Raw genomic sequence first — 15,978 nt, 5'->3', positions numbered from 1 at the left:
GATAACTGGTAGCATATGCAAATATTGCAAACATAACAGCAGCTCATGTCATCAGCGCGAGCATCGTCCTGGCCGTTTCGGATCGGCATTCGTTAGATTTACTGTAGAATCTACTCATTTTTTGACAGATAATTGATCCCATGGTTTTCCGGCACTATCATGTCAACGGTGAGTCATTTGTGACTTTTCACAATTTGATATTTAATTGCTTCTGACCTGTCAACACACGTTGTGTTATCGATTGTTTATATTTTTTTAACGTGCGAGCAATGCTGGATTAGCGGGGAGCGGGCATCGGTCCCTAGCTGTGTGTGTCGGCCGCCGGACCGGCGGCGGCGGGATCCGCGTCCGCCGCCTCTCCGACACTTTCTGACTGACTATGATGTGACTGTGTCTGTTCTCTAACATGTGAAAGGTCCATGCGCTTGTAACACTAAATAGCCCATACATGGTGATATTGAAGTACTGTATCTCAGCCATTCGTCTAGTCTATGCTAAGTAGATATCTTGGCTATCTTAAGCTAAAAGGGTAAAGCTAGCCCGACCAGACGTAGACCATGTAGACAGAAAGATCCGTCTGTCCGGAGGACTCTTTTATATTTTGCCATTAACGCTGTCCTCCGGAGGGGATCCGTGAAGCCAGACGCAGTCTCCGCAGAACATTCCCCAACGGACAGATACAGACCGATCTTTCGGTCAAGACCAGACGCTGTTACGCTGTGCAAATACAGCGACTAGATCTATGCTGTATTGATCTAAAGCCCGCTGCACACTACACGATTTTGCCCCGACTCACCGGTCTTAAGACTAGAACTTACAGAAGAGCGTAACGTCACAGTCTTGCCATTTTCTAGTCATACGACTGGGTCTAGTAACGCCAGTCGTAGAGATTTGACATGTTGAATTTCTACGACCGGTCGTAGGCTTTCAGCCATTCACAACGCAGTAAGATGCAAGCGCACGCAGTACGCAATGCACGCGCTTTACAGTCGTACATAGTGTAAGCGTACTTGTAAGGTTCGGTCGTATAGTGTGCGGTGTCCGGTCGTACAACTGGTCTTAAGACCCAGCTTGGCTTAAGACTTTAAGACCAGTCTGATCGTGTAGTGTGCGGTGGCCTTTACCCGGACCCTTGATGTTTATAAAATAGAACTTAGAAGGACAACCTATTGTAAGCTGTGCTCCACTGTAGAACCTGGCGTCCTGTCTGTCATTTGAAAGCTGTAGGTAGATCGTGAGTCGAGTCTAACGTTAGTATTCTTACCAGCTTAACAATTAACTGAAATATAGATAGAGTCTACAAAAGTTTCCGCAACTACATCGCAACGTAGATAGAGTGATGTCAAACACTCCCAGAAAAGTGCAAGTACACATCTGTCAATATCATCTACTGTCTGCTATGTATGCTCGTGAGAGCTGAGAGACAGATAGGGGGCTTATTTTATCAGTTTTGTGGTACATTTGTAATTATTGTTAATATTATAAGGTTAAGGATATTTTTTGTTATGGGAATGGCAACAGCTGGCCCTAATATGATGTGTTCAACATCAATAATAATAACAATGATAATGGGATATATATTCAAATGTAGGAAAAGAGAGAGCATGCCCAGTAGTTTCAAAAGATCATCAATTGTGTGGTTGTTATGATGAGGATGTTATGATTGACTTTTACTTTCACTTTTATATCCCCTACATCATGATGGTTGCTTTCCAAATGGGATGATATAAAATAGAATAACCATTATTATAAAATTATTATAAAAACTTGTCATCGTGCATTCCCCCTCTGGTTAACATACATTGTAGATCCTCAGAGCCTTCACGGACCTGTGTTACGTAGAAAAAGCTATAATTTATTGTACGTGTAATAAGATCGTAGGAGAATGACTGGTATAAAAGTAGACCATGGTTACCGTAAAATTGGCCTATGTAGACCACCAATATGTGATGTTTACAAAGACTTTCTTTGAGTATAATGTCTGGACAAGGAAATGTTTCACTGAAAATCAAATATCTTTGCACTTCAGTTATGATAGAAGCTTGAGTTGAAGTGAGCTGCTTGTGATATCTGCTCATATTCTGGCTTCCAAGTAAAAGAACACTCCAATAAGCCAGTTTACAGTTCCACTTTGCGCATGAGCAGAAAAAAGGTCATTTGTACAATCAGGCATGTTGGATTTTTAATTCACTGAGATTAAGCATCCCTGATGTAATGATTATACAAGTAACCCTTACAAATGGTGCTTACTAGCACATCCACCTGACAGCAAGCCTGGTATTTAGCAACATATGTTGGTAGAAATGCATTCAACACAAAACAATAAAATGAATGCCTGCCGAAGTGCCAATTGACAGAGCTGCTCTGCATAAGTTCATTCTTTGTTTGAACGTGCAACGAGTGAAGCGCCTAACCAACTGAGAAAAAAAGAAAGGTAATTTGTACCAATCTGCCCATGAGCTAACTGTGAACTGGCTTATAGGAATAGAAATTAATTAAGAAAATTATGATCCACTTTTATTGTTGCTTTCTTTCCTCAGAGTCACCATTTGAATGTTAATGTGTTTCTTTACAATTTTGTTAGGCATACATTTTTACATTAATAGTGTTGCATCATAGGCTGTCATTTAACCATGTGTTTGTTTGTTTGTTTGTTTGCTGATGTGTAGCCACTTATTGATCCGACGGCACCAGACCAGAGCACTGGCACCTTCACAGAAGAAGGGGTTGATGACAGCCAACCTGACGAACAAAGCTTATGGTATATGGAATTTCCATTTAAATCTTGAGCTGTATCTAACACAGAACCAATTCATTACTTGTGTCATCTTGCTGGTTTGCTGTGATGTAGGAATGTTACCTTTATGAATGCAGTTACTGTGACAAATAGATTTGATTTGGCAGTTTGAGAAAATTGTAGCATAGTAATCATGGTTTCATATTTTGCATTGTTGTTCATTTGTATCAATTTGATGATGTGGCAACTTAACTAGGTCCTTTTGGTACAGTTGTACTTTCTACCTCGCATACTGCATGCTACATGTGTGTGCGTCATTTCTATTTCAATAGCTTTGATGTAGCCTTATTTTTTTTATTTTTAATTTGTTTGATTGTTTGTTTCTTCTAGGTGGTTTCAAAGGAAGGACGTGAGGGAATACAGAAGTTCATTGCTGGTCTCTGTTATTCTTCTTGTTCTTGGTTCAGGTATGACATGCTTTCAAATCCAGTCAGTAACCCATGCCACCAAAGAACTCTTGTTAAAAAAGCTCAAGTTGAACAAATATACAAGATTTTTTTTTCCTTTTCTTTTTCATCTTTCTCAGCAGTGATATGAAGTATAGGGGAAGTTAATTAGCATTTCTCCTCTCATAAAAGCAATTCCATATCAGTGGAAATTATTCTCTCCCACTGACTTTTCCTGCACAGGGGATTATTCTGACAAGTCAGAGCTCTCCTCAACCAAGATTTCTATTTGAAGATTCTTGCACTCCTGAGGAGTTTCAGTAATACTGATTTCTGTGTAGAGAAGCTTGCTGCTTTCTTTTTTTAATTTGATCTCTCTTTTTTTATGCATTTGACTTATACAGTACATTACATAAGTTCATCATTATGTAGATATATAAACCACAATTTCCTACATATCCTTGAAAGAACGAAACAATGTTTTTATGTTTTCACTTGATGAAGAGAAGGAAAAGATGAGGTTACTGGTGATGATTAAAGATGTCGAAGGAGAGAGAAAGCAAGCAATTTTTCATCACTGCTGATTTCTCTTTGCCTTCCCTTTACAGAAGTATTTGATGAGATTCATTGAAAGAATGAAAGAGAAAATGTTTATTTTTTTATCCCTCCATAAACAAATTAAAGAAATAGAATCTGTCACTACTCCATGTTAATTTTGATTAACAGTTTGAAAACAGCAAAATTAGGAATTAAATTCTAGATATTACAAGAGATTTACTGGGCATCTTCTCGTATATTTTGTGCTTTTTATCAAGTGCTTTTAAAATTTTTTTTCATATATGTTGTGTTCTTACCACTTTTAAAAGAATTTTGTTCATGTTTCATTCTTTCTCTATGTTGTGGTTGCAGCTCTACTGTTTGCAGGAATTATACTGGAGATTGGTCAAAGAGGTGGGTGTTGTTGTTGTTTTTCATTCATTTTGCAGTCCTTTGTTGGAGACAGAAAAAGTGATAGTGTTGTATTTTGCAACAAGGTTTCTGTGATTTGACACCGTAGTAAGATCCTATAGATACTTGAGCATAGAATGTGAAAGAAGATAGTGGTAAGTTATGTGGCATATTATGAAAATCTGTGTGCTTTCATAAGGTGATGTCCAATCAGTTTTAAACGAAACAATATAAAGTCTCAGAGAGATTCTTCTTGTGTGACCAAGGCCTTGTCTTTGCTTAATTTTTCTCTCGCAGATCATGCAGCGGGAATTGTGTGTATCGTCGCTGGTTTTCTCATGTTCGTCCCTGGACGTAAGTGTCTTAAAAAGAGCAGGTACATGTATGCTCTAAAATTTGTGCTCACTACCAAATGTCCAGAAAATGCTGTCAAGCAGTGGCGGATCCAGAGGGGAAGCACCGGGCACGCGCCCCCTCTTTATTTTTTCTTAAAACAAAGGAAATAAAAAGAAAAAAATTAAGTGAAACCCGAAAGTAGCACCAGAAATATTCTTTGCTTCCCCCCTTTACGAAATTCATGGATCCACCCCTGTCAAGTGTCTCTCATTAGTTATTTCTTATGGTTACATACATGTAGTATTCATTAAAAACTTCATTAATAAAAATGTTCTATATGTATTTTAATATATTTTGTTTTCTTTTTATCGTATATAGTATTTACTGTATATGTACCAGATACTATTTGCGGCAGCCTGATTTCATGTTCTTTCTGCCATTTTGAAACTTGCTTTGAATACTAGTCTTGAAAAGAGGTTCCCCTACGTCAAACCATCATATTTTGACAATATGTCTCATTGCTAATACTGTCCTTAATTCTAGTTTATGATTATGCATGTAATTTCATCAAGTCCAAATTTGTACATCCTGGAAGAGGTTCATCTGATTGGTAATTCTCTAATTAAGGCGAAATTTCTTTTGTACACAACCAAAGAAAACTATTTACCTTGCGTGAGCTTTCGCCTACTGTCTGTAGGCTTCATCAGACTGACGTTGACTCACCGTAGATGGGGTGTGGGCAGTCTTACAGTCAACAAACTCACGCAACAAATTCACACATTAGATAAGAGAGGCGATCCACATACAACGGGGGCAGGAACGCATGATGAATCATGACGAGGGGCAATACAAATTATCTTCAGTGTACATTCCCATTCTCTCGGACTGTAAGACTGTAAGGTGTAGGCAGTCTTACAGTCCGAGAGAATGGGAATGTACGCTGAAGATAATTTGTATTGCCCCTCGTCATGATTCATCATGCGTTCCTGCCCCCGTTGTATGTGGATCGCCTCTCTTATCCAATGTGTGAATTTGTTGTGTGAATTTGTTGACTGTAAGACTGCCTACACCCCATCTACGGTGAGTCAACGTCAGTCTGATGAAGTCTACAGACAGTAGGCGAAAGCTCACGCAAGGTAAATAGTTTTCTTTGGTTGTGTACAAAAGAAATTTCGCCAAATTTGTACAATTTTTTTTTTTCATGTTGCCACAAATCTGGATTTCCAAGTGACTCATAGCATCCTCACCCCATCCAAACCCCTCTCCCTAAAAAAACCAAAAATGAAAACAATACAAAACACAAACCCAAGAACCCTGAAAAATAACTACACCAGTAGTAAGCATCTGCCTATCTCTCTCTCCCCTTCCATACAGTGTACTATACGGGCTATGCTTACTTTGCCGCCAAAGGCTTCGAGGGTTTCCAGCTTTCCAACCTCAAGTACTTTAAGCTGAGTAAATAGGGCACGACGCCCTCGTGGCAGTCTGCCACAAAAATTCACATCCATTGGGTGGCATGGCATTACATGTACATGCAGTGTCTTGTGTTGTGTGGACACAAATGCACTGCAGAATTTTCACAGTATTGAACAAAATATTTATGAATGTGCACAGATATCTGTAAGCATCATTTAAGCCAATTGTGTGTGTAGGTTGATGTGTGTTTGTGTGTGTGTGTGTGTGTGTGTGTGTGTGTGTGTATGTGAATAAGTGAATATGAACTGTAATGCAGAAGTGTGAATGTCTATTTGGTATGACCTACTGTTTTTTTGTTTTTATGGGGCTTGAATAATATAGAGTTTTGTGCAATGGTACTGATTCCCGTAAGATACTTGCTGGTTGTATTCGATATGGCTGTGCTTCCGCTCAGAGCAAGCAGTGACATCCATGATTTATGGTCTGGCTGACATGAAAGTACTTCAAGGTGTATGATCAGTTACCGTGTGAAACATGAGGAGGTATTACATCTGTGCTGGTGAGGATTTTACATCCGTCATCCATTTTGGATGAGAATTTCAGGGGGTGACAGTTAGCTGTATGGCTGTTGCTGCTGTGGGCACCAAATTTAGTTTGCCATGACTGTAACTTCTTGCTTTCTGCTGCCGGTTGCTCTCTGACACAGAAGCAATTTAAGTGGAGTAGTAGTCATGTACTGATGCAAAATCACTGAAATAACCGGTCAGAGTGATACTGTAGCTGGGAAAAAAATGGCAAGGAGATTTCAGAGGGGGGGGGGGGGGGAACTGTCTACTGAACTTTAAAAACAAATCATTTTTGTACCCAGTCAGTAGGCCCCCTGTTTGCCCCATTGACAGCAATGTTTTCAGTGAAGGGGAAGTGAGTGTCATAACAGAAAAATGACCTTAATGTCCTTCAACAAGTCAGCCAATCACAAAGAAGGATTTCTTTAGCGCTATAATGCAGTGAAATATGTACAGATATTTATTACCCCTCAAATTTATGTGGTACTCAATATGAATATTTAATGTTTATATTGTTTGCATCAGGCATCTATTTTATTCATGTTAATGAAAATTATGTAAATGATTTGAATGAGCAATTACATTTCATTCATGTTGATGGCAATTATGTAAATGATATGAATGAGCAATCACATATTCATATTAATGAAAATTATGTAAATGATATGTATGAGCAATTACATTTCATTCATGTTAATGGCAATTATGTAAATGATATGAATGAGCAATTACATACTATTTATATTAATGAAAATTATGTAAATAATATGTATGAGCAATTGCATGTCATTCATGTTAATGGCATTATGTAAATGATATGTGTGAGCAATCACATATTATTCATGTACAGTGTAAGTTATGCAATTTGAATGAATGGGCTACCAGGTGTTATAATGTGTGAAGTAGAGATGATCTGGTAAGGTGTAACTTAACCAACTTTTGCAATAATGGCGATCAATGCTTCCAAAAACATTTGAAAAGTCATGCAATTTTGTATCATTTTGTATGGCTCTTGCATTACAACATCTATCTGATTACAGCCAATTGACAGATGAAAAGTGTTATTGAAGGTGAAAAAGTGTTGACAAAATGATGAAACATGGTTGTTTCTTCCTTTTATGCTGCAAAGATAATGTTGAAAGTTCGTAAAGAAACAGAACAAGATGTAGAAAGGTATTTAGCCGAGAAGAGCAATGTCTAGTACTATACAGAGTATATCCACTTGTTGCTGTGCTAATGACTTGTAATTTATGTATTTATTTAGAATGACTTATAACTGAGACAAAATCTTGAAGCATCTCCTATCAGATGCTTATCAGCATTATAAGATGTGTGTTTGGTAGATGTGTGATATGACTGCAGTGTTTTTCAATGTCAGATTAATTAATTGATTTATTTATTTATTTATCTACGTTTATTCATGGATTACCAATTACTGATGTTGCATGTTACATGTTGTACGTGCAAACCCTGTTTCGTTAATGCTGCTCGCAATTTGGAGTTACTCTTCAATTTTGTCAGTGGCAGTTGCTTTGTGTGTATGTGTGGTATGTATGGTATGTGGGCATATGTATATGTACACCTGTACTATGTATTTGAGGTGTGTTTCTAGTTTTGTTTGGATGTGTGTGTGCATGTGTCAAAATGAAGTAATGTGACCTACTCTTGAATGTCTTAGGGTCATGTATCAAACATTCCAGACAGTATTTATAGTATTTATACCGGCTGTATAGGTATTCTGTAGTATTCAGGAGTGTTGAGAAAGGTATTTCCAGTCAGTTGAGAACAGGAAAGACTTCAGTCCCGTGGAAAGTCTCTTGGAAATCGGTGCCATTTTGTCTCACAAAATTTGAGGATAGATCATTAGCATTGTAGTCTTCATGTCAGTATTATGTCTACAAAAAGCGAGAATTGTACAACAGACTTGATTAGCCAGTCTTTTGGAAGGGCTTTGGTAGTGGTTGTTTGTTGATAAGAAATATAGTAAAATTTAATCTGTTGTTGAGCTTCCCAAATGTCAAATTTATGTTCTCTGATATTGTATATTTGATTGTCCTTAGAAAAGAAAAAAAAAAGAGTCAGTCAAGGGGTACAAAGCCAAGCAAGATCAATTGATGTCAAATAACATGCCATGCATGAAATATGCGCCATTTACTTTGTCATATTTACTGAAATATTCCAGGAGAGCAACAGCCATTTTATACTGGTATAGTATGCCAGGAAATACTATTAAAGCTAAAGTTCATACTGGTCAGTAAGTACTATTTTCTCACTATTGAAATACAAATGTGTCAACAATTACATGTATTTTCAAATTATTCAAATTTGATTAACAGACATGCAAAGTCAATACCTCATACATGTATAATGGAGGAATAGCTTTTTATGTTCAAGATGTTATGATATACATGTACAAATTTTAGACACAAAAGTCCATTGTCTATGCCAGAGACTTGATACCATTCATATGAGTGAATAGTTCTTCATAGGACTTGATCAGAAAATAGTCTTTTTTTTCAATTTGGGTTTTCTTTTTTTTTTCCTCTTTGCTGTTTCTCTTTCTTTCTTTACCTTATTGGATGTGCCATGTTGTCTTAGTGTAAGCTGCAGCTGGGTGCTGGGTGAGAAATCATAATGTCTCATAAAAGAGATTATAAAAGTCTTCCAACTCTGTAGTAAAGTATTGGCGCGTTTTAACGGAATCTATGATTTTAACCTCTGTACATGTGAAATTTAAGATTCAACAAGATGTGCGAAAATTCATCAAAAAAAGATGTAGCCAGGGTAACCAATGCCCATTATGTATTCACTGTGAGAAAAACTGCACCCCCCCCCCAAAAAAAAAAAAGGCACGAAAGAAAGAAAAAGAATGAGCATTTTCCTTTAAGGGCTACCATACACATGTGGTACATAACACTATGTTGATATTGCCTCCCCAGCATCCAGCAGTAATTACCATGATACATGCACATGTGTTTGGTAATGTTCAAATTTCATGCACAAAGCTTGCACAAATATCCTTGAAATCTTGTATTTGCTGTTTGAGGCTGGGAAAGCTGATGCTAAAGGTCTGATCACATTCTCATTTCACTCTCTTGTTTGTTTATTTGCTTTTTTACCTTGTATCATGTATTCTTTATCAGTTAAATCCTATTGAGGATTAGGATTTCGTCGAGTATGAAAATGACTCGCACATGTGTAGCATTCTTATCTGTAGGCTGACTGGTACATTTACTGCCAAATTTTGTAACTGTGTTATGAATCCAGGCTGAATTGAAATGGTAGCAACTGGATCCTAGTCTGCATTCAGTGTACAATTTACAAAAGATGCTTTTTGTTGAATGTCAGAAATGTATGTATGAAGCACTATATAAATGTAATTTATATGGTATTGATATTATGAGACCAGTGTGCACATAGTCACATTATTTATTTTGATGTGTGGTCATATAGTACTCACCAGTAGATTAATTATATAATTATGATATCATAGACTCTTAGAGGATTCCTTTGTGTGTATGTGATGTGGTGTGTGTGTGTGTGTGTGTGTGTGTTTATGTGTGTTTGTGTGTATGTGTTTGATGCCAGATATTGCATCACAACTGTACCTTGAAAACCTGTAAAGATACAATGTATATCATCAATTCACTATTTGGCCAGTTTCTTTGCCACTAGGTCATTTAAAAAGGTTATCTTGTTCAAAGTTGTTGTTTTTTTTGTCAATCAACCGACAAGTAAAGCAAGAATGCGAAATGACGTACCTACTGTATGTGTTTAGTCAAGCACGAATGCTCTTTGTCACACAATTTAAAGAGAGTCATAACTAATTTGCAATTATGTAAATCACCTTCCTATCTTCAATTACAGTGTATTTGACATGTGATAAAATGCAATGTAGCCATTTCAGTGACGATCAGTAGTGCATTGAGTATTATATATAAGTCATATTGTTGACATATCAGACTGTTATTTCAGAGTATTATAGCGTTCCAAATGTATCATGTGGTGCCTTGTATACAGGGGTTCTTATTACACGGTATTAGTTAGATATTGGCTTAAATATTCTATGACTGTACTAGTAGTTGTATGATGTATGTAGGTATTATGGTATGACATTCACATCAAACTATTTATTCTTGCAATAAGGCTTAACACCCTATAATAATCCCTTAAGTTTTATTCAAGGTCACAAAGTGAGAATGTCCTGATATACCATGTGTTGTGGAGAGGACCCTGGTTGGTCTATGACTTGATACAAAAGTATAACTTGCATCTGATGAGTGAAAACTGAAACGAAGTTGATTTAATCAATACTTTAATCTTGCTTTTAGTAGTTCGAACACAAAATTACTCATTCTTTACACATAGTCACTTGCCATATTTTGACAAGATGTTAATGCGAACTTTGAGGATTCGCAAGCAAAGTCCTAGGAGAAATAAGAACCATTATGTCACAATAATACACAAACATATTTTGGTGTTGCATTACTGATGTGATTGTAGTTATGTGTGTATCTCTAGATCAGCATTTACACCGCACAGTTTGCTTCATTTGTCTCGTGATACACAACCACCTAAAGATGCATTTGTACTTTATGCAGATTGATTTTGGCATTTAGTCTTGAAAATCAGAATTATTTTTGACAGAAAGCGAACCAATCAAACTTCCATCATTAAAAGAAAGTCTCTCGGTTATTAAATAACCGCTGTATGTTGTTGTGACAGACTTTTATGTCGGTTTATCAGTGTTAGTTTTTGGCGTTGTTTATCACCTTTATTGTTGCTGACGTTGAGCAGTCGTATTTGTCATTGGTTGGTACAAATGTATCATGCAAATTGTATGAAGGAGGTGTACTCTACGTAAAATGTACAAGAGTTTTAAAAACAATATTTTAAGAACAGAGATGTGACTGAGAGTTTTGGCTATCTGGATCCGATCGAATGTGCATCGTGCATTCTGCCACTTCGAACCTTTCGTCTCAAGTTTTAGACTGTCATGAAGTTGTTTTCTTTCTCTCTTTTTTTAACCAGAAAATGTGTTCAGGTTTATTTTGGTGTGTGTGTCAAGATCTTGCTATAATCATGATAGTTGCGCTTTACATATGACTGCAAATGATTTGATTGTTTAATATTTAACTGTGATAATATACGTGTTCGATCCAGTTGAGTGTAACATTGGAAATTCCTGAAATCTGCATCTGGGCGGGAGTAGATACGTTTTCCTAGAATAAACCACACTTGTGATATCCTGGAATTACATTTTCTCTGAAACACTGATGGCAGTGTTTGATTTACATATGTGATTTACTTTTTCAAGGGACAAGATGAGTCTAGCCACTGATCTGATAAATGTGACAGAGCTGGGTGAAGGATATATAACTATTGTGGTGTGAAAAATGATTGAAAAGGGGGTTGATCTTTGTCATTTCTTCTCTCTGTCTTCTTGATTCTAAAATTAATATAGACAAACCACGCAATATTATGTTATATTGCATGATAGATGCTGTGTAGTGATTCGCCAAAATGTTTCGTCCCTTATGTAAGCCATTATCTTCCCATTGCCTTTCATGTTGACAATTAATAGAAACGTTGACACCAAACTGTTGGAGTCTTTCGGATTGGTACAAGCCTTCTCACCTGTGTTGTGTGCTGGATGGTTTTTGTTGTACTAAAATTTATTCGGTAAAGTATTATTATATAAAACATGATGATTATTATAAAGTCATGTTAATTTGTCATGCGGTTGCGTTGAAATACACTTGTACACTGTATGTTTTTGTGTTCATTCGCATTTCTTGTGTGTGGCTGGTGTTAACTGTAATAAGTTATGCATTTCACATCCTCTTAGATAAATGTTTTGAAAAGTCAAAGACAAATTATAGTCCATGATTTTAATGTTAATTAGCTGACACGCCTTTACAACACACACACATACACACACACACACACAAATAACTGTAGAACTGTGATTATTCATTACTTAAAACAGTACCTTTTTTCATCAGGGTACGTTTTAAAAGCCGGTGTATAATGATATATATATATATATATATATATATATATATATATATATATTATCATTATTACGTCATAATCAACTTTGTCGAAAAATACAGCATCAACTTCATCAGTGGAAATTATTTAAGTGTGAAACGAATGTTTATTGGCACTTGACATGAGGACAGATCTGAGAAAACCAAATGTCATCAATAAGTCCAATTCCTCTCTCATTCACATATTTGTGCATTCAACGTGTAAAACATTCAGGTATGAACAATCGGTTAAAAAAAGAAATAAAAAAGGTACAAAAAAGTACATAAAAAAGTACATTGCCTGATTACATAATATCTAATTATACGAACTGCATGTATCGACAACATCACATCGATAATTCGGTAGATATCTGTACGGTGAAATAAAAAATCAACAACTTTATACAGGTTTTAAAAAGGATATTTCCCTAACATTTGAGTTGTGTGCTTAGAAATGAGACTTTTTTTAACATGGCTCCGAGTGCAATAATGGGTGACCCCCTTGTCTTATGCCGGTGAAGAAAGACCATTAACTATGAAAGCTCTTTACGACTTTCCTTGAATTTATACATTGTGGCCTCATTGGTTTTGTTTTTGTTTTTGTTTTTAATTTACGACTATCTAAATCGTCTACCGATACACAAAACATTTTATGTGCAGAATTGAAAAAGGATTTCCCCTTATATGTTTGTACTAAATGTGCTGCAGTGTACTGTTCAAGGAGTTACAGCGAATTCACGCCATCAATTAACAAATTCTTGAACAACAGTTGCCTGACACAAAACTAGGGCCCGTTATGGGGTCATCCGACGAGACCAACACCCACGAGTCATACAGCCCACAAGTTCGACATTGAAAAAAAAAAGGGGTCCATGAGTCATACAGCCCACGAGTCATACACCCCATGAGTTCGACAGTAGATGAAAACAGTCAACGAGTTCGACATTACAACACGTCGGTCTCGTGGGCCTTGTTTTCTTAGTGTCGAACTCGTGGCCTGTACGACTGGTGGGCTGTGTATCTCGCGGGCTGTATGACTCATGGGCTCTTTGACTAGTGGGTATCGGTCTCGTGATGTGCACATCTGAATATTATCCCATCATGCCGTGCCTATAGCAAAGCGTAACGAACATAACCAATTATACACTATACATTACATAAGGCAAGCAGCTTCTTATTCAGTAAAAGGTTTAAAATTCTTCAAATTTCAGTGCGCTGAAGAAACAACCATGCATAAGGAGACGCTTTCATGAATGAATAACATTATTACAAAGCAAGATGGCGCAATGCAGTAAATCTTTCGTGCGCCTTTTATCGGCGTCAGATTTTCATTGACATGTTATGCAGACAAAATTGTCTCTGGATCATCAAAATTGTTTCTCAACAAGTTTCCCAATTTCGTTCAGAACCGCTTAAACTGTAAACTGTATTATTTCCCCACACTTTTTTTTAAATCATTATTTTCGTCATACCAACTATGGCCTATTACCGCGGTATCCAATGTTCACAAAGATCCCCGCAAGTAGAAACAAATAAATGATAAACAAACACCTAATTCAATGCCACGGCGTCACTAACTCACTGTAAAGAGAAAGTGTTCCCGGCATCCGAAATGTACTCCCTGAAACCATTGCGATAAAGCTTTGTCAAGGGAGGTGATCTCTCTAAGATGTAAAAACAATCAACTTCATCTTATCCTACAGTAGGCCTACTTGAAGATTTAAAAAAAGAAGAAATATTTGAAATCAGCAAAAAGTAAAATACTGAGGGTGGTTCCGACATTGATACAGCTGTACTTTGAATTTTATATTCGGCATCAAGATTATTCAATATACATTACCAACAGAAACAAGATCCTTCAGAAACAAGCAACTGCAATTACCGCATTCTCAAAGGTAATTTCGCACATTTCCTTTGCTAATTATTCTACCTGATTACATTAAACTTGTCTTAATACACAATGCCTATGTAATTACCGTCTCCAACTAACTTATCACATGCTTATTTTTTATTCAATCTGTACTTACACATTGTATACTTCGTGACTTTTTCATTTTGGGGATTCGTTTGTAATGATTATTTCGTGTTTTTTAGTTGCATTCTCTTCATTGTAAGATTTCTGTGCTTTGTTATAATTTCACGGCCTTGCTGAAAAACAACGTATGGGCCTAGCTGATAGCAAGCTTCATACCGTAGTTAAATAAATAAACTCAACTCAACTCAAATTTCTGAATTTTAAATACGCCTGCCTCACCAAGTTCCGTCGAAATGGTTTTGGGGCATGAGGGAGGATATTGCCACAGGCCAGTCAGAAGTTACAAAAAAAGAGAGAAAAGTTTAACGTAACACGGGAACAGGCCAATCAGGAGTGACAAAAAGAGAGAGAGAAAGAGACACGGGAACATGACTTTACAGCAAATACCGTGGCCATTTCGCCTGACACTCCTCTTTCTCCATCTCTCTCTCTCTCTCTCTCTCTCTCTCTCTCCTTCTCTCTCGTGCTAAGACAGAGTTGGCCCGGGAACCTTCATAAACAAACAAACAAACAAACAAACAAACAAATAAAAACGCGTGAAAGACATGTACGATAATGATGAATAACGATTTGTAGCAGTTTGTGAATCCGAAGGCACATTTTCCAGACTACGTATTCTGAAAATACATATTGAGGGTGGACCTATGACAAATCGTCGGTTATTAATAACCAGTGGACAGAATTGAGAACAGTTTCACAGTCCGAACGGAACAGGTAGCGTTTGTCAGCCGAAAAAAAAAAATACTCTAGTATGTTCTTTTAAGACCACATAGCCAAAACTCTGGAATTCCAAACTTTCAGAATATGAGACCCTCGTCTCAACGCATTAACTCACGAATGGCATTTCAACCGAATTTCTCCTTAGATGGACGGAATCAGTAAAATCGGACGTCGAATCTTTTTTATTTAATAGATGTGAAACACATGATTATCACTAAGTAATTGAAGAGTTTGTTCGCAAAAACCGATAAGTCCATATTTGCCAAATGAAGATATTTGCGGTTAAAGGTCAAGAAAAATAAGGAGAATAATAAGAAAATTCTTGGTTCTTTTGACCATAACTTCAAAAATGTACCTTTATATGTAGTGACCAATACATCATTTAAAAGGTATTATTTTGTACTTTATGATAGAGACCGTACTTCAAAATCTTCAAAAGTGGACTTATCGGTTTTTGCGAACAAACTCTTCAATTCGAAACATTTTTTTTTTTCGTAACAGACATACCACTCATTTCTAGTCATAACTAGATGCTCACACTGGTTCGGTTTTGTATGAAGAGTTAAACACATAAACAGAAAACATATTATTGTTACTGATTTGTGCAGAGCATACAGCTCTGCACGGCTTGGCTGACAAACGCTCCTTCTTTATATGAGTGATCGATCGTTGTGCTCGCCAGCATGTTGATTAATTCCCTGTGATGGATGTGTACAGCGCCGTAGCTTTCAGTGTACATCCA

General features: G+C 36.8%; 1 protein-coding gene across 1 annotated transcript; it reads left to right on the top strand.

Moving 5' to 3' along the window:
- Positions 1–45: 45 nt before the first annotated feature.
- LOC139726592 (transmembrane protein 134-like) lies at positions 46–5,930 on the top strand. Its single transcript, XM_071637582.1, has 6 exons — positions 46–168; positions 2,670–2,761; positions 3,128–3,204; positions 4,093–4,134; positions 4,429–4,485; positions 5,842–5,930. Exons 1-6 carry the CDS (start codon positions 160–162, stop codon positions 5,928–5,930), a joined length of 366 nt encoding a protein of 121 aa, XP_071493683.1. The 5' UTR covers positions 46–159.
- The last annotated feature ends 10,048 nt before the right edge of the window (positions 5,931–15,978 follow it).

This window comes from Diadema antillarum, unplaced genomic scaffold (genome assembly GCF_040938485.1).
Source record: "Diadema antillarum isolate AM-2024a unplaced genomic scaffold, OU_Dant_1.0 seq00000091_RagTag, whole genome shotgun sequence".
Taxonomy (NCBI): domain Eukaryota; kingdom Metazoa; phylum Echinodermata; class Echinoidea; order Diadematoida; family Diadematidae; genus Diadema; species Diadema antillarum.
The sequence above is the reverse complement of the archived record's forward strand: the minus strand, read 5'-3'. Positions and strand labels throughout refer to the sequence as shown.

Bases quoted from the DNA above. Each gene is read 5' to 3' on its own strand.
- LOC139726592 (XM_071637582.1), top strand. The intron at 2,762-3,127 runs GTATATGGAATT...TGTTTCTTCTAG, and splicing joins CCTGACGAACAAAGCTTATG to GTGGTTTCAAAGGAAGGACG. The intron at 3,205-4,092 runs GTATGACATGCT...TTGTGGTTGCAG, and splicing joins TCTTCTTGTTCTTGGTTCAG to CTCTACTGTTTGCAGGAATT.